The following is a 26,353-nucleotide window of genomic DNA, read 5'->3' as shown; positions in this document are numbered from 1 at the left end:
ATACAGACAGACAGGGCAGTACGGACAATGAGACCTACAATACCGGTCAGCATGGCAGGCAGTGGTCTTGGCACACCAGCAACTTAAGTTTTGTCAAATATGTTGTATGCATAGGGCAAATGAGAGTTTTAAGGAAGAATCTGAAGGAGGACAGAAGTGGTTTTGCACATGTTTACAGGGAGCGCCTCTTCTCCTTTCATACAACAGTTGGTGGCTAGAAAAATTCCTTCCACAGTCTGCATGAAGCCCCATGTGCCCACCTGTGAACATGAGAGGGAGGGTGCATGGGAGGGAGAAGTAGGGTGGGTGTGGGTGACTGGGGTGTTTCTGTGTGTGCGGGCGTGTGTTTGGGAGTGTGTGTGCATGATGGGATCTGTATGTTTGTAAGGGATTGTGAGTGTGTGTACATGAGGGTGTGTTTGTGTGTGTGTGTGTTTGGGAGTGTGTGTGTGAAGGGATCTGTATGTTTGTAAGGGAGTGTGTATGTGTGTGTGTGTGTGTGTGAGAGAGAGAGAGAGAGAGAGAGCAAGAGCGATGGGATCTGTATGTTTGTAAGGGAATGTCAGCGTGTGTGTACATGGGGGGTGTTTCTGTGTGCCACCAGGTGTTTGTACACCAGGTTACACCTTACACCAGGTTTGTAACGGTGTATTCCTGAGTGCCAGGTAGCATGACCACAGAAGACCCCTATATTCAATACCTTTCTCCTGGACCATTCTTAGGTGGCTCCCAGTGCTGATCTTGAGAGAAGTTTCCTGCTGCCCATCCTCTGGAAGCCAGAGCCCAACATGCCACCCGCTGGAGATGCCAGGAGGGGCCGCATCAGTCTAGGCAGGGGCAGAATAAAGGAGGAGGAGGATTGTTAAGAACGCCCAAAACTGGGAACTAATCCACCTGCCAATGCACTTTCCAGGGTCTTCTGATGCCAAGTCCCTCTCTACAGAGCCTGCAACAAGCCAGTTCCACTTGCGCTTCACCCGGGATCGATTTTGGGGGGGCGTATGTGCGTGAGACTATTAATACCCCCCCAGTATTTCCTACACCCCCGCCCCGTCCCTTGAGCTCAGCGCTCACACGGGCTCTGGCTATTCCTCTCCATCCGGAGACAGGTGTGGGGATGGCGGGGCTATGGGAGGGGCAGGGAGCTGGGGGAGGAGAAGGGGATGGGGAAGGAGCTGAACTCTCCAGATGCCTGAGCCGCCCAGCGCTGCAGGACCAGGAAGAAGGGGGCTTCCCGTGGCTAGGTGTTAAGGGGACTCCCCGCGGGGTTCCCCAACCCCCTGGAAGCTGCCCTGGGGGGCGGGGGCATCACACTGCAGGGACCGAGTGGCCAGGGGGAACCCCCGGGGAAATGCAAAGGGCTTGAGAGGCCGCTGGAGCCGGGCGCTGCGCGGGGAAGCGGGAAGAGCGATCGCGGAGGCTCCAGGACCATGAACTGCCCTGGCAGCGGGGGGCTGCCGCAGATCGCGGGCACGGAGCCGCGCCGGAGCCCCTGAGGAGCGAGGCCGCCGGAGGAGGCGATGGGCCAGAGGCTGGGCACGGTGCTGCTGCTCCTCACGCTAGGTAAGGAACGGGCAGCCCGGGTCGCCCAGGAGACACGGGGGGAGCCAGGCAGGGACCGGCCCCCCAGCACGAGGGCAGGGTCCCGCTGGGGGGCAGCCGAGCCAGGGGCCAGCACCGCCCCGGCGGGGTCGCGCCAGCGCAGCCGACGGTGGCGCCCCCTGGCGCTGGGCTGCGGGGCTGCCCCGGCGCGCCGCGAGCCCGGAGCCTGCAGGCGTCCGCAGCCCGGGCTGCCCTCGGGGGCGGCTTTTCTCTCGGCTTCCGCCTGGGCGGGGGCTAGGGGGGCGTGTGGCCCGCCCTGGGCACCGCGAGTTACATCCATCACCCAGACCCTGGCTGCAGCTTTCCCGAGCTCATCCTTGGATGTGACGCGCCCAGCCTCCGGGGGCAGCCGATGGCCCTTCCCATCTTAACCCCGAGCCCATCCTGGGCAGGGGAGCAGAGGGGGCGGGAACCTCCCCCGGGCCCTTCCTGCTGCGGGAGTGAGTGGGTTGCAATGGCCGAGGAATGCGGAGGTGGCCGCATGTCCGCCGCGCTGAGCGAGGGCACAGAAGTCCCCTTTCCATGGGAGTGGGCACGGAGGATGCCATTCCCCTCTGCATGCACTGCAATTGGCTCTGAGCCCGGCTGATTGGTTAGCCAGGAATAGGATCTCCTCTCACGGGTCACAGAGGGACGGGCACACAATAGAGACACAATAAACTAAGGTTTCAGAGTAGCAGCCGTGTTAGTCTGTATTCGCAAAAAGAAAAAGGAGGACTTGTGGCACCTTAGAGACTAACAAATTTATTAGAGCATAAGCTTATGAAGTGAGCTGTAGCTCACGAAAGCTTATGCTCTAATAAATTTGTTAGTCTTTAAGGTGCCACAAGTCCTCCTTTTCTTTTTACAATAAACTAAGCATCTGTCACCAGAGCAGCCTCTTCGCTCCCATGAATCCTAGATTCCAAGGCCAGAAGAAGGGACCATTGGGATCATCATCTGACCTCCTGTATAGCACAGACCAGAGAACTTCCCCTAAAGAGTTCCCAGAGCAGAGCTTTTAGGAAAACATCCAATCAATTAAAAAATGGTCAGGGACGGAGAATCCACCACATACCTTGGTAAATGGTCCCAATGGTTAATTACTCTCACTGTTAAAAATGTGCCTTATTTCCTGTCTGCATTGGTCTAGCTACAACTTCCAGCCATTGAATCCTGTTAGACCTTTCTCTTCTAGACAGAAGAGCCCATTATTAAATATTTGTTTCTCATATTGGTACTTATAAACTAGACTAATTAAGTCACCCCTTAATCTTCAATTTGTTAAGTTAACAAAAAGAACGGTAAAATAACCTCTGTACTCTTATGCATCCAAGGATTGCATTAGTCCTTTTGATCACGGTGTCAAACTGGGAGCTCATGTTCAGCTGATTATCCACCACAACCCCCAAATATTTTTCAGTCGTGACTTCCCGGCAAAGATTCCCTCATCCTGTTAGTATGACTTACATTCTTTGTTCCTAGATGAATACCTTTACATTTAGCCATATTCACATGCATAGTGTTTGCTTGCATCCATTTTACCAAGCGATCTAGATTGCTCTGTATTAGTGAGCTGTCCTCTTTATTATTTACTACACTCCCAGTTATTGTGTCATCTGCAAACTTTTCAGAGCTACTACTGCAGGCTGCCTGCAAACTCAGACACGTCACTGCATTGTTTACACTTGGTTCATGTGTTGACACAAGTTTCTTTGCATTGATGAGGACTCGAGAGGCTTGTTTTATGCTGAGACTGTGAAGCACAAGATGGCAGCGCCCATGAAATAGCTGCCATGAGCTCGCCCAGTTTGTCCATTGGTTTATGCAGGTGTTTCCATGTATGTAGCCCTTCAGAGAACATGGCCTCCTTTCCCACAGCCCATGCTAGCAATTGTGGGGAAGTCTATGGGAGGTGACCTTACTGGGCTGACTCAGAGCTGGGTTGCTACACTGTTACATAAATCCCCTTTTTGGTTTATAGGGTATTTGGTCAGGTCACTGGCCGCAGAAACTAAATGTGAAAACATTTACCAAGGCTTCTCCGACTGCGTCTTAAAACTGGGGGAAAACATGGCCAGCTACAAGGAGGACAACAGGGATGAGGTGCAGGGGTGGCACACTGTTTGCGGGTGAGTAGCAACCCCCCAGTTCAGGCCCTTCTTCCCTAGAAACACATGGCAAATGCACACACTGCTGTACTCACCCCAACCTCCTGAGATGCAGAACACACACCCAGGCACACACACCCAGTGTCACGTAGGCTGAGACAGCAGGGCACCACTGAGACTGCAGAACAAAGAGCCAGCGAACCCTCCAAGGACTCACGATCAAAGCTGAGGACGCAACCCATGGGGAGTAGTTTGGGGTATTATTATTATTGTGCATTTTTAGCAACAGAGTGGGGGTCCTGAGGATTTAGGTAATCCATCCCTCTGGGTTACTGTGCTCTAACCTCCCCTTCTACTCAGCCTCCCAGGCCCCCACTTGCCTCTGGCTGCTCTTTCTGACAAAAAAAAAAAAAAAAAGGGTTTCTTTCAAATAGAAGCCCGGCTCTCCTCAGGCAGGAGCTGGGACAGAGGCTACAGTTTGCCAATCCCTGATCATGACTCTTTCCCTGTACTCAGGAGATCAGTAGAGAAGAAGACTCCTGCACCCAGCCACTGTAGGTGGAGATGGAGATAACTGCCCCCGCTAAGCATGGCTCTAGCCTTTAGGGCTGCATGAGGCAAATTCTCTTACCCACAGCAAGAAAGGTGTCAAGCAAATCCTGCCAGGTTAGACCATGCTGAGGACTAAACACACAATTGCAGTTGGAGCCAGACTGCAAACTGCATTTAATCAGGTATCAGCAGCCTAAAAGCAAGCTGAACTCAAGGGTCCTTGCTGCAGGCTCAGGGCCCCGTTCGTTCCTGGTGAAAGTCCATTGATTTCAGGCCCCGCAACGAGCAGGTGAGCTTCACAGCCAAGTTCGAAAGGTGGAGGAGCCATTCAGTTACCAGGGATGATAACCTAATCAGGACCAAGGGGAAAGCAAGGAAGGGGGTAAAATAGTAAAGTTGCTGGAGTTCACCACAGAGCGTGTTAGGGGAAAGGTCTGATTAAAAGAGAATGAGCTAAAGCAAGTGAGGGAAGGGAGACACAGGGAGGAAATGAAAAGTTGGCAGAGATAAATGAAGGTGGCTGAGGGTTCTGAGCATCCCCAGCAATGAATCCACAGGAGTGAAAAGGCCACGGGGGGGGGGGAGGGGGATAACGAGATGCAGAAAGCAATCAAGGGAAAGACAGATGCACTGGGGAGTTGTAAACCTTCCAGTACCCAAGGAGGAGTGCTGAGAAGATTAGAGGAGTAAGAGCATCTGAACAAATAAGGAATCAAAGGGAAGGGGGAGGGGTGGAAATGACAGGCAGGATCCGAATGAAGGCATTTCTCTTACACCTCAGGGTTAGGGGTTATTGAAAGAGACAAGCAGTGGGATTGATGGGGCTGCTGAAAATGGAAATGAATTCCTAGCCTTACACGGGAACAGGAACGAGATGCAACAGGCAACCATTTGCCAGGGAAGAAAGATACCGGGACTGAGCTGAGAAGCCCACCAGCCCAAGTGATTGGAAAGGAGAACACGACAGAATTCCAGCACCAGTGGAGATTCTTGCCAGCACTCTGCAGGATCCCTGACACTGAGTGCAGGATCCATTTGCCCCAGGTGGAGAGAAGCCAACCTCACTATTGCTGTGTGGAGCAAAGGGGAGCATTTCTTACAAAGGGGTACAGATTGCTTCTCTCTTCTTCCTGTCACCTTCTACCCAGGGATCTGAGTGCTTCCCAAACATTGACCTTTTAGCCTCACACTCCACTCCATTCACCCATGCAGAGAAGAGTCCCTATCCCCAGTTTACAGAAGGTGTACCCAAAGCACAGAGGAGGGAGGTGATATGGCCCAGGCCACAAGGCAAGTCAGCGTCGAATTTAAGTATATGGGGTTATGGATCATTTAAGCTAGCCCTAAGAGAAGTAATGCAATCCAGGAGCCGATATTTATGTATGTATCTCCAGCTTCATAGGGGGTGAGGTCTCTGTTTAGCTGACACCATTGAGTTCACAAGGTCTTTTTTTGGGATAGGGCTGCTGCCTTATAACCAACGTAACAATGGACATAGTAACAGGGAAGGGGAGGTGGAAGCTGTGCAGGGGGGTGGATTCCGGTGAACACAGCTTCCTCAAGGCTAAAAGTAGAGGGGAGCTCCCCCACTTGTCCCTGGATTGAGTGAGCAGTGCTCCCCCACAAACCCCATCCTCTTTGGCTAGTCAGTGAGAGCTGTGCCATCCTGTTTCTATTGGCTTTAACCACTTCATTGGAATGTCCTGAAATCTAACATTGGGCCTCCCAATGGATTAGAAAGGAGGAAAGACCTTTGTTAAACACTCTTACTTTACTGGGTTGGTTCAGGGAACAGATTGGAGTTCCAGAGAGTAGGTACCCTGGAGGAAAAGCTGCCTTTCTGTTTTCCTAGGGGATCTTTGGAGTAACTCTTCCTCCATCCCCAGCTGTACACAATAATATAACCTGATCCAGCCACCAGGTGTGAAGTAAACACTCCCCCACTCTCAGGTGTATGCTGTAATGTAAACCTGACCTATCTGCTCTTATTTTCTGATGTATCTTCCCCATCACCATTGCACACATGAACTTTCCCAGGTCTGTAGCATGAACCAAATCTGAAATTCACACATTAGTAGCACTGCATGGGTTTAGCTACATTAATTTTAAATTGATCTACTTAAACTAGTGCAGAGCTTTAATGTAGACACATGCTGATCAGTTTAATCTAAGTGGGTTTTCGCTTGTGTGGAATTAAGCTATACCAATTTAGGCAAGGGTTAAACTGTTTCAAGTGTGTGAACATTTGAGGTTTGTGCCAGTTTTACTAGACTTATTTTAAATCAATCTAGTTGAACCAGTGCATCTTTTCTAATGTAGACCTGCTCTGAGGAGGAGAAATATCAGGCCCAAGCCAGTAAAGCTGGTCACAAATCAGAATTTCCATGCCATGGAAAATTCCAATATTTTCACACTTGCTTTTGTCTTGAACTGGTGCATCGTGGGTGAGGCTACGTTTTAGTCACAGGTATTTTTAATAAAAGTCATGGACAGGTCATGGTCAGTAAACATAAATTCACAGCCCATGACCTCTCCATGACTTATACTATATACCCCTAACTAAAACTTGGGCTGTGAGGCCACAGTGCTCTGGGGGGGCATTCCGGGCATGCCACATGTAATCAGGGGGTGGCCGGGACCCCTGCTGGTGCTGGGGGGTGATGGGCAGCAGCGCGCGGCCCAGAACCTCTGCTGGTGCTGGGAGGGGAGGGTTCGTGGGGCTTACAGGCTCCCTATCTGGCTGCACATGTCCTTGCAGCTTCTAGGGGTAGGGGCGGCCAGGGGAGCTCATATCATACCACTGACCTTTTTGTGGATGCAAACAATGTATTTGACTGTTTTACTGAGCAGCTTTTCAGTGTTTTTAAAAAACAAAGTTTGTTTGTTTCATTTCTAAAGAAAACTGATTTCTGCTCCGATTTGCCATAAAGCCTGATTTTCTAGGAAGTTACAGGGCACAGGGCTGAAAACAAATACAGAAAATCAGTAAAACACTGGAACTGCAGACAGTGCTATGTAGCACCGGAATCCTGAACACACTACAAGGGGTTCTTGCGTAGGTCCTGGTGAATGGCCAACCCTGCAAGACAACTGGTGCTATTGTGATTGAAGGAAAAAAGTAATGATCCCCTTTCCTGCCAAGGAATATCCTGGGCAGTTATTGCCCTTAAATCCTTAACTCACCCTATGCCATCTACAATTCAGCTGATGGAGGATGGTTTTCTCAAGCCCCTCCTGTGCCATGTTCTCTCCAAGAGTAAGGTACACAGGTCAGTGACAGATATGGAGATCAGAATAATTGATGCCTTGGAAGGCAGCCTAGTATGAAATCAGCAGCATTTGTTTTTCATTTCTGCTTGTGCAGTATTTCCCCAGAGTCCAACGCTGACAAGTCATTTGATCATAGCCTGTCTGGCTGAACAGATGGAGGCTGTGAAGAGTGAAGCATTGTGGGAATTGTGATCACCCAGCTGAAAGTAAACCACCACTAAAAGTTGACATTCTCTCTCCCCTGCCCCCACTTAATCTTTTGCCTGAAGAGATAGATCATTTTTAACCCCTACCTGACCAAGCTGTGTTTCTCTGTTCAGCTGCTGCAGGGTACTGAGTGCAGCTCTCTAATGAACACAAGGGCTTACCTTGGTTGGCACCAATGTTTCTGGTTATGATCTCAGGACATTTATTCTGCCACATTGGCTCTATTTAATGAACTCTATGCAGCTGGTGTTCTGACATAAATCCTATTAAAAAAGAAAAGCACTAATGTCCATACTTCAAGAAGAAATAGTGTCATCTCCAGGAAAGGAAGGGTTTGGACAAAAGTAAAAAGATGTCTTCCCATGCTTGGGGTGCTGACCCCAGCCAGGTGGTCTGCTCAATCTCCCAGATTGACATGGGACATCTAGATGTGTACATCAAATACCTCCTTGAAGAATATGGCCAGCAAACACAGTAAGATGACAGAGTAAAATTCATCATCAGTCTAATAGCTCAAGAGACTGTGGATGTACCTATTTACCTTCAGTGACCTGATGCAGGGCAGAATAGATCCCCTGTACTGGCCAGTGAGGCTCTCTGCACAGAAGGTTTTCTGAGGGGGGCATTCCCCTACTCCTTTATGTTGTCCAAGAGGCATAAAGGAGCCATAACGTAACTGAATAACTGAGAATTGGGCCCCATGTGTTATGAAAAATTCTCTTCACCTCTTCTACAGATAGGGTTGCCAACCCTCCAGGTTTGGTTGGGTGTCTCCCGGAATTGGGCTTGATCTCCCGGAGGCTACTGAAGCCAATCTGGGAGAGTTTAGGCTGATAAAAGTCCAGCAGTGCAGTAGGGCAAAGGCAGGCTCCCTACCTGCCCTGGCTCTGGGCCACTCCCAGAAATGGCCAGCATGTTTGGAAGTAGCTCCTAGGTGGAGGCGTGGCCAGAGGGTCTCCATGCGCTGCATCCACCCCAAGCGCTGACTCTGCAGCTCCCATTGGCCATGAATGGGGACTGTGGCCAATGGGAGCTGTGGGGACAGTGCCTGCAGGCAGGGGCAGCGTGCACCGCTCAGAGCTGCCTGCCTGCCCCTGAGTCTAGGAACTGCTGCTGGACATGCTGCCACTTCCGGGAGCCACCCAAGGTAAGCACCACCTGGCTGGAACCTGCACCCCAAACCCCCTCCTGCACCCCAACCCCCTGCCCCAGCCCGCACCCTGAACCCCCTCCCGCACCCTAACCCCCTGCCCCCAAACTCCCTCCTAGAGCCCACACCTCCTCCCACACCCCAACCTTCTGCCCCCAAACTCCTTCCTAGAGCCCGCACCTCTGCCCACACCCCAACCGCCTGCCCCAGCCTTGAGCGCCCTCCCGCACCCAAACTCTCTCCCAGAGCCAGCATCCCTCACCCCCTCCCGCATCCCAACTCCCTGCCCCAGCCCAGTGCAACTGGGTGAGGGAAAGCGAGCGATGGAGGGAGTGGGGCTGGAGTGAGTGGGGGCTGGGCCTTGTAGAAGGGGTGGGGCAGGGGCGGGGCATTTGGGCAGGGCAGGGCAGGGCAAGGGTGTTTGGGTTTGTGTGATTAGACAGCTGGCAACCCTATCTACAAATGACACTGTCACAGTTACAGGCTGAGATGCACTTTGGACCCCTTTCAGTTCCTCCTCAGGGCACCCTTCAGATGACAGGCTTGGATTCCTGCACCTCTCTCAAAGGGTGGAACCCCACAGTCCAACCATTCTTGGGTTGGATCTCCTGGTGGGAGCCCCCAGTTTCCCAACTGTATTGACATGTCAGTTATATCTGGGCCCTGTAAACCCTTTTTCTCCAGAGGCCAGTAACAGCAGCCAATTAAAGTGACTCAAAACCAGCTTCTTCAAAACAGCATTATGCATTCACCAAAGGCACACAGTATGCAGAAAGAAGGCCCATATGGGTCTTAACTAACCTTCCCTCTTTCCTTGCCAGTGTTGGGTAAGTTTCACTCAGCCCAGACCTCTCTACTCAAGCACTGGGAGTGACAAACAGCCCCTGAGCATCTTCTGTCTCTCCCTGTCAGAGATTCCTCCCCAGCCACTGCTGCCTGCTCACCCCTCCTTCCTCCCTAGGCCAGGCTCTTTAAGGCTTTAAAACCCCCTTTGAGTCTAGGTTCCAGCATAGGAAGAATAAACCTTGCTGGTCTAGTTGGAGCCAGACAGAGGCATTCTCCAATACATTCGCCATAGTTTTATCCAGGACCCTTGGTATTCTCTCTGGCGTATCTTATTTTTGTCATTGTTTACTTTCCTGTTTCTTCCCCTCACCCCACACCTCATTAACAGCCTCCTTTGATTTAACTCCTTTCACTCAGGCACGATATCAAGCAAATAAACCGAGGCACATAAAAAAATAATATACTCTTCCTTCATTCTGTATAGACACCGGATTAGAGAACTGAAAGTTTTCAGGAGACAGTGTCCTTACCCCCAGTCTGTGATTACATTGTGCCCATCATTCAGCTTGGACAAAGAGCAATGAAGTCAGTCAAACATTTGCTCTTAATCTGTTTCACTTTCAGGGACTCAGAGTTGGAATTCCAAGCACTAAAGGGGGACATCAGTTTAAGAAAAACAATGGATTTTATTGTCTTTCAAAAAAATTGTAGAAACACTTCAAGTTTGTGGTTTTAGTTTTTAGCAAATGAGGTCTGAGAGACGCACAAAGGGGGATTAATGATGCCAGAGCAGGAAGGTAGAAAACTAAACTTTCCGTAAGAAGAGTAGAACAATGCCTACTTAGGGCTGCCTAAGGTTGTGGAAGCTCCTTCATTGGAGGTTTTCAAACGGAGACTGGATCACCATCTGTCTTGGAGGGTTCAAATCCAACTAATCCTGCATTTTGGCAGGGGGTTGGACTAGATCACCCTTGCGGTCCCTTCTAACCTATGATTCCACTAACAAAAATGACCACTGGGTCAGTCTCCCTCAGATTTACCAGTGCATCTGGCTTCTGCCTCTCTTTAAGGCTTTGATCTTGCTATTCTCTCAGTTCAGGTAGAGCCATAAGCCTGTGCAGAATCCAACTGAACTCAAGGAGGTGTAGGAGTTTTCATGGGAGGAGCTCATTGCAGGATTGGGGCCTTAGACGGTAAGCAATTCAGGACTAAGACTTTCTGTATCTTGAGGCATTATACAATGCTGAACACATAGCCATCACATTCCAAACAAGTGCACCAAATGTAAATGTTGGGGCCAATTGAATTGAGAGTTTCTAGTGGGGAGAAAGGTTTTGTCTTGGGTCTTTCTGCTCTGTAGTGTTTTAAACGAACTAACAGCCTCCATTCTTCCCTCGGCTACAGGTATTGGGATGAATTTCACTTGTGCACCATGACTGCTCTTTGGGAATGCCAGAAGGAAGCAGCCAGTATCTGGGAGACTTTGAAAAAGGAATCTAGAAAAATCAAATTCCAAGGCAGCTTGTTTGATCGCTGTAGTCCCAATAGCTCCCAGAGCTTCAGCTTGACAAATGTTTCAAATTTTGTTGTCTTAAGCATCTCTCTGATGGTCACTTGGCTTAATTTGTAAATGGAGCAGCTCTGAAAGTATTGGAATGAAGAGGTATTATCAGTGTCATAAGTGTAGTTATGATCAGAAATGTAGTATTTCCAAACCTTTGAGAACTACTGTGTATGGTGCTTGATGAACACTTGATTTTATTATTCCAGATCTGTGAGCTTCAGAAGAGTTTGGCAGCATCGCCTTGGTTGCACTGTCTCTAAGTAACTTACATGATTAATCATAAACTCAGCACTTGCTATAACTTGACATTGTCCAACTGCAAGTGCACCCACAGCTCCAAATGATGGTGCAGAATGCCGGAGGCTGTAGTCTGAGGGCCAAAGGACTGTGGAGAAATTAGGATTAGTGCTAAACACTAGGTTCTTTTGCAATCTTTTCTATCTATAGTCACTGGAAGTGAATCTGTTTATTCAGCTGCCTGGTTCTGCCAGACAAATTCTCGACGTTTTTTCAGTGGGGATGGACGGGAGGAAGCAATTGTTGGTGGTGTTTTTGAAATGCAGGAAGAATGTACTGAGCCCGTCAAAGACAGGAAGGATTCCTTGTCATGTTGCTAGTAGAAGCCTACCCTTGCAGAACAATCTCAGATGTGTCTGTTTCTTGTGAGATGCACCTGGCTACCTGAGTGACTCTTGCATTATGTGTAAATCCCTTTCATGAGGAAATGAGAGAAAAACATAATGAGGAAAAGGGGCAGGGTTGGGCTAGTGGCAAAGTAAAGACTTCGAATAACTCTTTTGCTTTAAAAGTATCCCAGGAGGCACTGTGAGCAGCACTGTGACTGTGTAAATCAAGAATATCAAATAATATCTGTTGTATAACCTAAACCTGTCAAATTGGAAACCATTCGTCCTGCTTTTTTGGTCTATAGCACAGTCACTCCCTGTCTCTTCCTGCACAGCCCAGACAGTTGTTCATGTCACGGCTTCAACACCGCCATTAAATATATTTGCAATACCAGGAGACTCTTGCAAGTGATTTCAGGATATGTTGAAAAACTCAACTGTATTATTTGGCAGTTGAAAGCAGGGCACTAAGAACTATCTCCTAGGCCCTAGAGGCCCTATCTGGGCAAACAAGGGGGTCAAAGACATCAATGCAGGCCTGCACTTCCACATCTATTACACCACTTCAAAGAGAACAGGAATTTCCAGAATGAATCAAACCCAAGGTCCATCTAGTCCGGTAACCTATCCCTTGACAGTACCAAATGCTTGAGAGGAAGGTACAAGAAATCTGCAGTAGGCAGATGTGGGATAATCTGTGCTCATTGAAGGTCTCATCTTGATCCCTAATAGTTGGAGGTTGGCTCAAGGCCTGAACATGTTGTTTTATATCCTTTCCAAAATGTTTGTTAGCTTTAAGTATAACAACTAGGGATGCTCTTGTAATTGATATTACTCCAATCTGTTTCTGAATCTTGTGATTTACTTGGTCTCACCAACTTCCTGTGGCAATGAGTTCCACAGTTTAATTATGCGCTGGGTGAAAAGGTCTTTCCTTTGATCAGTTTTTAATTTTGCATCATTTAATGGTATTGAAGGTTCCCTTGTTTTTGCATTACGAGACAGGGAGAACAGAAGCTCCTGCTCTACTTTCGCTGTAGCGTTAATTGTATATACTTTTATTATGACACTCATGACCCATTGAGCAGAGCACTCATTCCATTTTGAATAGAGGGAAGTAGCAGCTTGCATCATACAGTATGGATGAGTTGCACAGCTCTGAGGATTTCCATTACCACAGTAGGGAAGAAATTGTTAGTTATCCCAAATGCGGAGCTTGTTTATAGTTAGTCTCTCTCACATCCACAGATTGGTTCAAACCAGTAAGTATGAATTAAAAACAATAGGTATAAAGCTTCTAACAACGTTTGCAAATCTGGGAACATGTTTTAGAGTATGAACGATGACTTTAGTGGGCCAGTAAGTGAGGCACTGCTGGCCCTTGGGATTTAGCCAAGTATATTACAGGCATGTACGCAAGCTTCTACTTCAGCAAGGAACATCTTTGGTCTTTCTGCTGATATTGCAGACAAGAGGTCCATTAGCGCCACCCTTGACAAGTCAAGTTCCTTCCTGTGTAACTTCTTGCACTCTGCCTGCTGCCCGAGTTACTATTTACCATCCTGCTCACCACAGCACAGCTAAGCAACCCTGCTTTCATTGTCAGCAGGGAGGGAGTCCTCTACAAAATTAATGAAGTGGCAGCTCCCAAGAAATCTTAAACAGCTCAGGGGAGGAGAAGCAGGTATTTAAACTCCACTTCCAAGTGGGGCATCCAGAGATTTTGCTCATGAGGAAGACATTAATAACACGCTCTTAACGGTGGCATATGGATTTCAGGGAGACAAACATCTCTGGCATTGGGCACAATGGTAGCTGGAGGGTGAAGCGGTTAACAAGGATCATTGTAGGATTTAGATTAACTAATCTCAACACTATATTCAACTTGGTTCTACTTTCTGCTCTGATACAAAATGCAGTACAGGCTGTGGCTTCATTCCATTCTCTCCTCTCCCCACTATCAGTGTCCCTGCCCATTCCCTACACATTCTCCTGTGGGGGAAAGCTGCAGTAGCTGGACACTGCCAACGGCCAAGGCAGAGACTGCTTTGTGGCCACACCTATTTAATTCTGCTTTAAAGGAAGCAATAGTATGGTTTAGAGTAGACAATTATCTAATGCTTTAACAGGCTTTCTCTTCTTAGCTGCTTTAACAGATCGGTATCTTCCCAAGTGTTAAACTTTCAAGCTTTTAGACAGTTCTAGAAGACAGAATGATGTCTTAATGATAAGTACCCTCTGCAAAGCCTCCTTCCTGCCAAACCTTACAGAACCTGGATGAAAATATCCAGTTTGCTGACACTACTGCAACCCCCAGAAAAGGAGCAGGTGTTGGAGAAAATCTCCCTGGGAGCAAAACCCGTCAGCTCCAATGTACTAAAGAAAAGGTTCATTAAGAAATAGACCATCTGCCATTGCTCTGGTATGGAGTTGTAAAAGTTCCAAAGCCAAAGAACTGCTGAGAATTCATCAACTATGTGTAAGTGAAAATTTGGCTTTATGACATGGGAGTGGAGTGTCTCAGCGTTTCCAACTCAATTTTTGATTTAAAAAGACTCTGCTCCCCTCAACCAAGGACAGATATGCATTGAATTTTCCTATAAAAGGCACTGACGTATAGTATAAATTCAAGTGCTCAGAGGCAAAGAATCCAGACCTGTCAACAAACATATTTCAAATCCCACTTTACAGCATTTCATATCAATGCAGCATGGTCTAGTCCAGCAGTTCTCAAACTTCATTGCACTGCAACCCCCTTCTGACAACAAAAATTACTACATGACACCCACCCGGGGGGAAGAGGAAGGCAAAGCCGAAGCCCCACTGCCCTGAGCTGAAGCCCTCAAGTTTTGGCTTCTGGGGCCCGGGGTTCAGCTTTAGTCCCGGGCCCCAGCAAGTCTAACGCTGGCCCTGGTAATCCTATTAAAATGGGTTCCCGGACCACTTTGGAGTCCCAACCCACAATTTGAGAATTGCTGGTCTAGTCCATTAAGAGATAAGTGGTACTGTTTCCAGATAAGAATGGGAAACATAACGGTAACACTTAGATCAGGTGGTCTCACAAATATGTATCTGTAGCCAGCAGTTCTTTCCTTTTTAATGAGTGGGACTACTGCAGCCCTCCATTGCTTCTCCCTTATATCTACTGTAGTCAAGGAGGCTCTGATATTTTCCTCAAGAAGATCGACTTAAAAATGTGATTGAGAGCCATTGTGAAGTCACTCTCCTGGCAGCATATTACTGACCCACTAATCAAACCTACAAGATCCTGCAGTTGTTTGTGCATATGGGACTCAGCCTTCTCTCATACTAGTACTGACAGAAAGGAGACATTAAGATTGAATATCACAAACAGCCTTTCATCTAGAGGCTCACTTGGATGTGGACTATCCCAAATTACTATTATTATAAGAGTAGAAAGATAGTTCAGATCTAGGATGAATAAACTAATAACTATGATTTAATGAGATTACTACTGAAGTTGGGGTCACATATATGCAGCAGGCTCTTCACAAACTGTATGGGATAACGTACACTGGAAGAAATTGTAACAGATCATTCTGGTTACGTGCTTCACCCTTGAAACCACTACGAATGGGATTAGAATTGTTCTGAACATATGCCAGGTCAGCTGAGCCTGCAGTGATGGTGTTTAATAAGGCTACAGCAAAGATTCCCAAACTGTGATCCGTTCAGCAGTTGCTGGTGGTCTTCAGAGCATATGGTCACATAGTACTAGCATTTCTTATTTTCAACTGCTAAACTGCAATAGGAAATATTTTTAGCTATTACATATCGTACTGATATTAGTTTTCCCTGTAAGCGAGTACAGTATTATGATATCATATTCAGAGGGGAAATTCATCCTACTGTGAATGAGAAGGGTGGTGGCTGGGAGATAACATATGAAGAGAAATTATCTACACTAAAAAGTTTGACAACCCAAGGCTACAGCATTGTCTGTTCCAATCTGCATCTGGGCACTTAATTCCTTTCTAGGAGAGGAAACAGTGCCACCTCCTGGAAGAAATGGTAATTCACACCCAGGATTGAACACGCCTAAAGGAACAGACACATCCCTAAACAGACCTGGAAGGAGTAGAATTTTGGCCTAGGTAAAACAGGACAAGGGAGATTAAGGCTGGTTGGCTACTGCAGTGTTGCACTGTAAACAGCAGGAAAAGGCCTTCTAAAGAGCTCTTTGCTCTATTTAGGAAAAACTGCCTAAACTATTTCCTGGGGAAAGACTGCTGTATCACAATTGTTTTGCATATTCCCTTCCTCCTTTCTTTCCTAGGATCATTTAATGGAAACAGATTCTTGGTTTCCTAAATCAGAATGGAGTTATTTGGAAAGGCTTGTAATGCAAATAGAAGATTCTGACTTTACTGGAGCAGCAGGGAGCAACTGAACTCTGAGTAAACCAGGACCCTGTCATTGTACAAATGCTTCCCCTCCCTATGCCCCCAAAGTAGTAAGGAGAAAAATACAAATTAGCAGAATTGTGCTTAAACAGAAACAGTTTGTGTTCTCCAGACAGCACTCAATCAAGGTCCAATAGGATAGGCTCAAGTCTCACATTGTCCCTACTCACACAGGACAGATGAAAATCAAGAGACACCAGCCCTCAGAATGCCATGGTGCTCTGCTCATGAAAACAGCAGCATTCTGTTCAGTGATAGTACAGAGAGATTCTCTCTGCTCCGTAATACCTCAGGAGAGTTTCAAACAAATATTTTACCGTGGATGAAAACACTATATACGAATATATGAGATGAACAGTTGAAATTTGGCTTTGAAATTAACACAATAACAAAATCAAGAGACCCATTTTAGAGAGAGTTTATCAAATTCTGTGTCAAAGCATCCCAGCAATTCCAGTTCTTTACAAACTGCACATTAATTTAGCAAATATAATTTACTCAAACTAATAATGTTCACCAATATTAATGTACAAAGGAAAGAGGTTGGCAGCAGCAAGCCACACAGGAAAAAGGGAATTTCAACATTAAAATCATAGTTTACCCCTAAATTTGAATGACACACAGACAGCACAGATTTAATATCCCTTAGAGGAAACTACACAACTAGAGGTAAGTCTGACCGCTTGGAATGCAGGACCCTAGGAAACCATTTGGCCTACTCCTTTCATTGGAAATACTGGGGTCGGTGCCTTATGAGAAGGGAGGTTCTATTTAAATTGCCTATCAATCAAAGGCACCATCTCGTTAATAGAATAAGAGACAAATAACAGTCCCAAGTATGGCGTCCTGCAGCAAGAAACACCTACCAATTTTGGAAAACAGTCTTTGGTGGCAGCCTTCAAGCAGGAGTAAGTACTGGAACCTGATGACTGGTAGGAAGACGCAGGTTACTACAGAGTGGGAATGATGAAATGGTGCTTGTAACACACAGCAGAAAGCTCCCCTCAACCAACTCAATGCAAGATTCAACATTTGGTGAATGTTATGGCCAACCCTCCATGCAAGATGAGAATAAACTGATTCATTTTCACTGGCTCCTGGATTGTGGTGTTTAACATTCATTGTGGGAAGTTTTACAAACCCTAGAAAGTGACCATTGGTGTTCCTTTCTGGCCAGACCATACTCCATTGCTGTGATGTGGATATTCATTGTGTAGCTCAAAAAGTGCTCAGCTCACCAGAAGGCTCGTAACACACTGAAGGTAACTTAATACCATTTTTCCTATTTTTGTTAAAAAAGTGTCTTCAATCCAGCAACATATGTTGCCTTACATCTACTCTAGGAACTAAACACAGGAACAATAACCAAGCCCATATAAGCGTACAGGCCTTATAGGTTCACAACTGGTGACTGAGACAAAGATAATTATTTTTAATACTACATCAGTTTAGCTCCTTGATTTTAAAACAAAAATCAACCAAAGGAAAAATGCGTTAGAAGATGTAAGAAGCAGCTCCTAGTCAATCCCCGTGCGTTTCTCCCAGAAGGTGTGATCATCCCAGGTCCAACATGCACTCTAAAGACCTTGCACATGGGTTAAATTCCAGTTGCTTCTCATGCTCTAGGTTTTGTTGCCTGACTTTTTCCTGGTCCGTATCACTCGAATGAATAGTGAAAGGGCTCACATAGAATAGTCATGTTAAACGCCTTGTGTTATTAAAATAAAACTTCTGCTTTGTTCACTGTCTTCTGGCAACAGCAGAGATCGTCACACTCATGCAGCCACCAAGATCTAAAAAAGTCCAAACAGACCTGCTGTGCTTATTTAATGAAGTTTTCTGGCATTGACTTGTGTAACTGCCAAGGTGCTGGAAACTATGGCCTGATGCAACGCATCCCTAGAACAAGTTCATACGCTGGACTTGGGGACTGAATTCAATGGGATTTCTTTGAGTTCTGTTCTCATACAGAGATACTCCCCAATCACAGCCATGAGCGCCGTACATACAACATGCACTAGCCACCATGTTAGAGCTGTGGGAAAGTGTGCATTATAAATCCAGCAACCCAGCAAATGGAAAAAATGAACTGTGACTGTGAAATCCAAACACTGCTTTCCTCGCCGGATAAAGTACAACAAGCCCAAAGCACTGCAAGAAGAAAGGAGAGACAGATGTAACTGTAACTATATGTAAACTGCCTTAAACTGCAGTGGCCAAAGAGGTAGGGATCTAGCAGCAGCCACCAGGAATTATCTGTACTGATTATTTATCCATTAAAAATAAATCTTAACTGTTCTGAAGTCAGGACTATTCTGACCTTGCTCAATGTTACTGCAGTAAAACTTAAGCAGCTTGCAGCATTTTAATTATGTGATGGCAAAGGAATGAGCTTTTAGTTTAAAAATTCCTGGCTGGCTCTCTACCTTGTATCTACACTCTTTGGCCACTGGCTGAGACTAAATACTTTGCACCTTTTTAGCACCTTATAGAGAAACCAAATTATTTACAAATATTAATTAATTTTCCCAAAATACCTCAGGTGCAGATTTTATCCCCAGCTAAAAGATGGGGAAACTGAGGCAGTGAGGTTAAATGACTTGTTGAGGGTTCAGAAGACTAAGCATCAGAGTCAGGACTAGAACTCAGGAGTTCCGCATTCCCAGTCCTGTGCTTAGACCTCCTAATTGCCAACTGTCCCATTCAGGAGTCATTACTGATAAACGGAAGGAATTCTCAGAACTCAGCCAACAAGAACAAGATACATTTGTTATGCAACAACATAGTTCAAGTGACCTTAATGCACACACCTCTACCTAAAAGAACGATCAAGGAGACACTCAAATCACCAGGCCCAAATGACCTCCTGGCTGGCACCTTATGGGGCAAGATCCTTGCTATTGTGAGCTAATTCTAGCACACAAGACATAATCAGACACAATACCAGCTGTCTGCTTGGACAGCTTGGCAAAGGGGCAGGGAATAGGAACAGCTTTTGAGAGCAGGACCATTGCAGAGTGATAGGAAACTTGTGCTGAGGAAAGAGGGCAATTGTTCCAGAGAGATGTAAAACTCTTCACAGGATGATGTGCCTGGGACTGACATATGAAGAAAGAACAGAGAGTGGCTGGATGGCAGGGAAGGCTCAGGAGAAGATGTCTGTCCTAAGGGGGCACTTCCCCCTAGAAGAGCATTTTAGTAGATTGGGATGGAGGGAATTGGGGATACAATATGCACATAAATGTGTGATCTGGTTTTTACGGTTTTCATTTTTAGCCCATCCTCCTATTTCACAACCTATTGTTTGTAGCTTTCACTCGTTGCATCATGTCTACCATTGAAAGCTCTTCCAGCAGGGGACTTGTGGCTCTGTATGCTTTGTAAGTGTAGGATACCTAGCACACTGCAAGTGCTATAACAAATAAATAATAAAGAGAGACTCTCTCACTGGGACAAATTTAACTTACAAAGCCCCAGCCTCACACTGTGGCTATACAACAGAGGCACTTACATCATTTCCCTTCCCACTGCAAGACACATAATTTCCCACAGAGTTTGCATGGTTTACCAGACTCAGATATCACATTTTAGGCGGAGTAAAAGGCTTTGGCTAGTTCTGAACCCAGTCCACATTCCTACAATCAGCACAGCATGAGCCTCATCAAGAGTAGGGTAACAAGCTGTGTTGTTAGCATGTTAGCTAATGTGTACTAATACATTTGAAAAGTCTAGCATAGACAAGGCAGCAGGGTAGACTTTAACATGTGCTAAACTTGTTGAGTTAAAGCCTAGATTCCCTGCTGTGTTAAAGGCAGTACATCTTATATACAATCAGTAGCCTTTTTCAAGGTGTTAGCTAGCACATGCTAACATCACAGCTTTAAATTCTAATTTTAAGGCAATGATGGCTAATTCCAGATAGAAGATGTCCAGTCCCAGTATGGATAAACAGAAGATCAAAATCTCACAACTGATCATTGGAGAGCTGACTTACCAGGTGAGTGCATTGAGGATGAAAGCAATCATGGAAAGTCTTCCAGGTGGGGTAGAGAATCCCAAGATCTATATAGGGTGATAAATAAGACAGACACCCAAATAAATTCGAAATTGCTTTAGCTAGGACTCTACTCAACTCAGGCTCTTCCCAGTGGCCCAGTTCCATTTTATTTGCTCCCTACAAAGCTGACAAACTAATATTTCTAGATTTTAAAAAACAACAAAAAAGCCAAAGATAGGAAAATAAAATGTTTTTGTTGTTGCTAAGCTGTGGATTTGTATTTATAAGGTTAACTCTACCTGGTCATCTGGGAATTTTAGAGCTTGTATGTCAACACACACAAGGGAGAAATTCACCCTGGATGGAACTGCACTGACTTCAGTAAACTTACTCCAGGGCTGAGTTTAGCCCTGTAGGTCTAAGGAGGGTCTGGAGAACAACAATGATAAGACTAGATCCCATCTCTGCAACAAAGTTCTCTTTAGGTTTCAGAGCAGGGATCTCTCGTATGAGAATTCCCATGGTTGTTGCATGTGGTAACTAAATGTAAAATTGCAGTTGCTCTCTGAGATACTGACTCTTCTGGAGCACTCAGAGCATGGGACGTTTGAGTTGTGAAAGCATTGTCAGCGTGCGCACTGCAAACAGAAATGCTGTATGGATTGCTGTGGTCCTCTTTCTAGAAACGTTACTGCCAGAAAATTAGGTCTGAAGCCACAATCAGCAACTAAATATTTTCATGCATGAATTTTTTGTTAGACTGAACCCAGATTTCCTCTGTGGAATTACCCTAATTCTGCGCTCAGGGGTGTTGGAGACTCAAGATCCAAAGTGGTCTGAGGACTCCGCATTTCCAAGTAAGACTGCAGTGTTTTAGTCTCTGAATTTGTGAGACCTTCTCCATGCTCGAGCTAAGGAAAAAAAATCTTACCTCATAATTGAAAATTTGGTCAAGAGAAGGACTATTCTGCACCAGGCTGTCGACCAGAGCTAGCCAGAGCCCCAAGGAGCTGTAATAGACTGCCTGCATGAGGACAATCTGCGTCAGAATGAGGACAGGGTCCCAGACATAGCTACGGAACTGTCCTGCCATTCCCACGGCAGCTCGCACACAACCAGGGGAAAGCCGAAGCACATCTGCCGCAAAAGGAGACACTGGGTGATTTCCTCAGCACCTGGAAGAGAAGGGCAGGGGTAATGCCAACAGCAGCGTCCAGCTCATCCCCTTGGCCCAGCCATACAGGCACCCATCTGAGCCCAGCCCCAAGGGGTCTCCGCTATGACACGAAGTCAGCCCCCCTCCCCCAGCATCTTCCTCATCTCACAAACCCTCCCCCTCCAACCAGCCCAGAACGTCTCCTCCCCTCCCTCCAACCCCCCCCGCCCCAGCATCTCCTCCTCCAACCCCCCCAAGCATCTTCCTCATCCACTCCTCCCGCCCCCCCACATCTCCCTCAGCTCACTAACCCTTCCCCCCTCCAACCAGCCCAGAACGTCTCCTCCCCTCCCTCCAACCCCCCCCGCCCCAGCATCTCCTCCTCCAACCCCCCCAAGCATCTTCCTCATCCACTCCTCCCGCCCCCCCACATCTCCCTCAGCTCACGAACCCCTCCCCCCTCCAACCAGCCCAGAACGTCTCCTCCCCTCCCTCCAACCCCCCCCGCCCCAGCATCTCCTCCTCCAACCCCCCAAGCATCTTCCTCATCCACTCCTCCCGCCCCCCCGCATCTCCCTCAGCTCACGAACCCCTCCCCCCTCCAACCAGCCCAGAACGTCTCCTCCCCTCCCTCCAACCCCCCCCGCCCCAGCATCTCCTCCTCCAACCCCCCCAAGCATCTTCCTCATCCACTCCTCCCGCCCCCCCACATTTCCCTCAGCCCATGAACCCCTCCCCCCTCCAACCAGCCCAGAACGTCTCCTCCCCTCCCTCCAACCCCCCCCGCCCCAGCATCTCCTCCTCCAACCCCCCCAAGCATCTTCCTCATCCACTCCTCCCGCCCCCCCGCATCTCCCTCAGCTCACGAACCCCTCCCCCCTCCAACCAGCCCAGAACGTCTCCTCCCCTCCCTCCAACCCCCCCCGCCCCAGCATCTCCTCCTCCAACCCCCCCAAGCATCTTCCTCATCCACTCCTCCCGCCCCCCCGCATCTCCCTCAGCCCATGAACCCCTCCCCCCTCCAATCTCCCATCACACTCACGAGCCGCAGCCTCCGATTCCCGACCCAACCCCACCCGGGAAAAGGCCCCCGGCTCGGCCCCGCGCGAGGCTGCCGGGACGAGACAGCACAGGCCACCTCGCAGCCAGGCCGGGCTCGGCTTAACAGCACGGACCACAGAGGCCGCAACGCTCGCCTAGAGCGGCGCCCACACCTCGGCCAGTTACCATAGAAAAGGCGCCCGATGCCTAGAGCAGCATCCCCGGGACCGGATTTCCGGAAATAGCACGGAGACGGCGCTCGGGCCTAGCCAGGCCTCTCCGATCCGGCCGCCTCGCCGCAGAGGCAGCAGCGTACAGCGCTCGGTGACCTCTGACCCCGTCAGGGCTGTGCACAGAATGAGGCGTGACCTTGTGGACTTTGGCTCCGGTGCGGCTCCGCGGGGCACGGTGGTGTGAGCTCTGACCCCGGCCGCCTATCAGGCCTGGGCTCACTTGGACGCTCTGCAGGAGGAGGATGGCCTTTGACCTCACCGGCCTAGCCCAGGTGCTGCTAACATAAGGGACAGGGGGTATCATAGTGATGTCCTGACCCTTGACCCAGTGAAGGCTCCGCAGGATCAGAATGTGGAACTGAGGGGTAGAATCAATGGGCCAAGACCTCGCTGGTGACATGATTAGGGTCAAACAAATGAGGACCTACAAGTTAGCAGCCTTGGTAGACCAACGGCTTCATAGAGTCCAAGGCCAGAAGGGCTCACTGTGATCATCTTTGACCTCCTGTATAACACAGACCATAGAACTTCCCCAAAATAATTCCTAGAGCAATACCTTTGAGAAAAAACTTCCAATCTTGATTTAAAAATTGTCAGTGATGGAGAATCCACCACGATGCTCAGTAAGTTGTCCCACTGGTTAATTACTCTCACTGTCTTGTTTTGTCTAGCTTCAACTTCTAGGTATTACGTTTCGTTATACCTTTTTCTGCCAGACTGAAGAATGCATTATTAAATATTTGTTCCCCGTGTAGATACTTACAGGCTGTGCTCAAGTCACCCCTTGACCATCTCTGTTAAACTAACTAGACTGAGCTCCTTGAATCTATCGCTGTTGGGCACATTTTCTAATCTTTTAATCATTCTCAAGGCTTTTTTCTGAACCCTCTCCAGTTTATCAACAGCATTCTTGAATTGTGGACACCAGAACTGGACCCAGTATTCCAGCAGTGGTTGTACCTGTGCCAAATGCAGAGGTAAAATAAACTCTCTGTGCCTACTTGAGATTTCCCTATTTATGCATTCAAGGATCATATTAATCTTTTCGACTACTGGGATCTCATGTTCAGTTGATTATCCACCACAACCCCCAAATCTTTTTTCAGAATCGCTGCTTCCCAGATACATCTGTGTTCCTAGATGTATACATTTATATTCATCCATATTAAGACACACATTGTTTGTTTGTGCCAAGTGATCCAGATTGTTCTGTATCAGCAACCTGTTCTCTTCATTATTTGCTACTCCCCCAATTTTTGTGTCATCTGCCAACTTTTTCAGAGATGATTTTATGTTTTCTTCTAGGTCAGTGATAAAAATGTTAAATAGCATACAGGCACAAACTGATCCCTGGGGGACCACACTAGAAACACAGCTACTTGATGATTTCCCCATTTACAATTACAATTTGAGACCTATCATTTAGCCAGTTTTTAATCCATTTAATGTGTGCCATATTAATTTTGTATTGTTCTAGGTTTTTAATCAAAAAGTGGTACTGTACCAGGGTGATAATGGACAGCAAGTTAGATATAAATACAAGTTTAAAAGACCACTACAATTTCTGTATGCATTCACAGAGGCATTCTGTTACAAGGCAAAGTGGACAAGCAGCCCCTCCCCTTACTAATGGGAGACCAGACCTGGACTATTGATTCAGTTCTGGTCACCTTGTTACCAGAGATATAGACAAACTGGAGGTTGTTTGAAGAACCGTTACAAAAATGATAAGGGAGCTGGAGGGCTAACAGGAGACAGATGGGCATGGTGACAAAATAACTGTCTGCAAGATCTGAAGGGAAAAACAATGAAGAGAGAAACTGTTCCATGTCTTACACTGGGTTATAACTAAGATTAATAACATGGAATTATGAAAGGGAAAATTGAGGTTGAATTTCAGGGAAATCTTCTGTCAGTGAGATGTATCAGACTGTGGAACAGTTTCCCAAGGAAATGCGGGAATTTTCCTCACTTTGGACACTTTAAACAATTCAGTTTTCCAGAAATGTTTGCTTATACTTGGGGCTGAATTTCTGACCAGAGAGCTATGGAGCTATTTGTCTTGGTGCACTACTGCCATGTAGTCACTAGGTGGCAGTCATCTTTTGTTATGTATTTGGTGGTTTGGTTTCAATAAAGCAAGTTTTCCTTAAAGGTGACTGACAAATACTGTGTGTGTGTACATATATATCTATATAATCTAATGATTTGGATATCTTGAGGGACTATAGATGTAGAATTCCATTCTGATCTGAATGGCCCAAAATAACCAAACTGAGGAGGGGTACTGCACACATTTTAATGTCAAATCTTGATTTTGTGCTGGATTTGTAATCTACAATACTCAGAGCTGTCTTGGATGACATAGTATTCCATCATGCTCTCTACTGATGGCATCCCATCCGCCCGGTAATCCTGCTGAGCCAATCTATGTGGGAAGGTAAATGCTATATTTTGGTTTAGAATATTGTCCCCATTATAGTTAAGATCCTAGTCTCACCCTCTCCATTCTGGGGTTTGATTCTTAAGGCTTGTTTTGATCATCTTCCACATTCCAAAAGTTCATTTGGAAGCTGTGATCAGACCTGGGTAGTCACTGCCCTGCATATGATGATTGAGGGGACCTGGCAGCTTCCTCCCACTACCCTCGCTATCCTCAGTATTTGGGTAAATATGGCCTTTAAGAATTTATACTGGGTTTACTGTGAAATGTTAAATGGAGAGATATAGCAGTTACTTGAAGCTTCTTGGCTTTTCATTATTTATTGCTGGTAGTGCCCAAGAAGTGGGCACTACCAGCGGGGAATTCCAATAGGACCTTTCTAAACAGAAATAAATCACAATTCCTGCTCAAGTACCTGCTACTCTAAAGTATGACAAAAGAACAGACAGAGATTAGAAGAAAGGGGTACAACATATATGTAGGTCCAGTTAGTGCTTGACTGCACCTAGGAGTAGATAGTATACATCCATTAGATTTCCCCATAGGCATCGCAGCAGAAATAGGTCTTCAACAAGGACTTAAATACAAGGAGCCTCATGAGAGAGGGTGTACCAAGCATTCAAGGCAATATAGAATACTGGATTTTCCTAGGGAAGGTGATTTACTCCCAATGGGAAATTCCCCAATTAAGTTTGTTTTTCTCTGGTCAGGTGAGTGACCTAGTTTTTCCATGGTTTTTTATTTGTCCTCTTCCTGAACAGTGTGATATTTATTTAAATAATGTATTGAGCTGTCAGGCCAAAAGGAAACCTGGATGCTGTACATAAAAATAATTTAATAGTTCAGTTATCCTACCCGTCACTATTTGCTCATTTCCTGTGGACCATGAGTACTTAGTTCATTAGCTAATGCCCAACAGTGAAATGGTGGAGACACCTCAAGTTCTCTGTGGGACAGGGGAGGGGAAGAATCCTAGGTCTTTGCGGCATGTAGGAGGTAACAGAGGAATTCTAGGTCCATGTGAGATGGAGGAGGATGAAGAAGGCCAGGTCTTTGGGTGTGAGAAGGTATTGGAGAGCGGGGGGAATGTTCCTGGTAATAAGAAATTAAGTTTCATTCTCTCTGGCAGATTCTTCCGTGACGCTTGGTTTTTCCCATTGACCCAGCTGGGAAGTTCCTTGTGTAGTCTTGATGCTTGCCTTTCCTTCACCA

General features: G+C 46.9%; 3 protein-coding genes across 8 annotated transcripts in view; 1 reads left to right on the top strand and 2 right to left on the bottom strand.

The window, feature by feature from the left end:
- The window catches only part of DBNDD2 (dysbindin domain containing 2), a 52,074-nt gene extending 30,839 nt beyond the window's left edge, over positions 1 to 21,235 (bottom strand). Inside the window, exons 1-2 of one of the 2 annotated variants that reach the window (XM_038369654.2) lie at positions 21,200 to 21,235; positions 20,266 to 20,333 (exon numbers count right to left, since the gene is read on the bottom strand). In XM_038369654.2, the coding sequence (XP_038225582.1) occupies positions 20,266 to 20,278 (13 nt within the window). In that variant the 5' untranslated portion in view covers positions 20,279 to 20,333; positions 21,200 to 21,235. Of the gene's footprint in view, positions 1 to 700; positions 828 to 20,265; positions 20,334 to 21,199 lie in introns of those variants that run through there. The other variant, XM_038369653.2, reaches the window with a different exon arrangement.
- The window catches only part of SYS1 (SYS1 golgi trafficking protein), a 50,038-nt gene extending 25,188 nt beyond the window's left edge, over positions 1 to 24,850 (bottom strand). Inside the window, exons 1-4 of one of the 4 annotated variants that reach the window (XM_043495483.1) lie at positions 22,537 to 24,850; positions 21,200 to 21,443; positions 20,266 to 20,333; positions 16,751 to 18,422 (exon numbers count right to left, since the gene is read on the bottom strand). In XM_043495483.1, the coding sequence (XP_043351418.1) occupies positions 18,182 to 18,422; positions 20,266 to 20,333; positions 21,200 to 21,361 (471 nt within the window). In that variant the 5' untranslated portion in view covers positions 21,362 to 21,443; positions 22,537 to 24,850 and the 3' untranslated portion in view covers positions 16,751 to 18,181. Of the gene's footprint in view, positions 1 to 16,750; positions 18,423 to 20,265; positions 20,334 to 21,199; positions 21,444 to 22,466 lie in introns of those variants that run through there. The other 3 variants (XM_038369658.2, XM_038369657.2, XM_043495484.1) reach the window with 3 other exon arrangements.
- On the top strand, positions 1,187 to 12,313 carry LOC119841882 (neuritin-like). 2 transcript variants are annotated; one of them, XM_038369656.2, is made up of 3 exons: positions 1,187 to 1,563; positions 3,566 to 3,713; positions 11,062 to 12,313. In XM_038369656.2, exons 1-3 carry the CDS (start codon positions 1,521 to 1,523, stop codon positions 11,285 to 11,287), a joined length of 417 nt encoding a protein of 138 aa, XP_038225584.1. In that variant the 5' UTR covers positions 1,187 to 1,520; the 3' UTR covers positions 11,288 to 12,313. The 2 variants fall into 2 exon arrangements, 1 of the variants encoding a protein (XP_038225584.1); XR_005288636.2 differs by lacking the exons at positions 1,187 to 1,563; positions 3,566 to 3,713 and adding exons at positions 8,525 to 8,868; positions 10,752 to 10,850 and having other exon boundaries at positions 11,062 to 11,204.
- Positions 24,851 to 26,353: the final 1,503 nt, after the last annotated feature.

Source organism: Dermochelys coriacea, chromosome 13, assembly GCF_009764565.3.
Source record: "Dermochelys coriacea isolate rDerCor1 chromosome 13, rDerCor1.pri.v4, whole genome shotgun sequence".
Lineage (NCBI taxonomy): Eukaryota > Metazoa > Chordata > Testudines > Dermochelyidae > Dermochelys > Dermochelys coriacea.
This window is presented reverse-complemented; position numbering and strand designations above follow the sequence as displayed.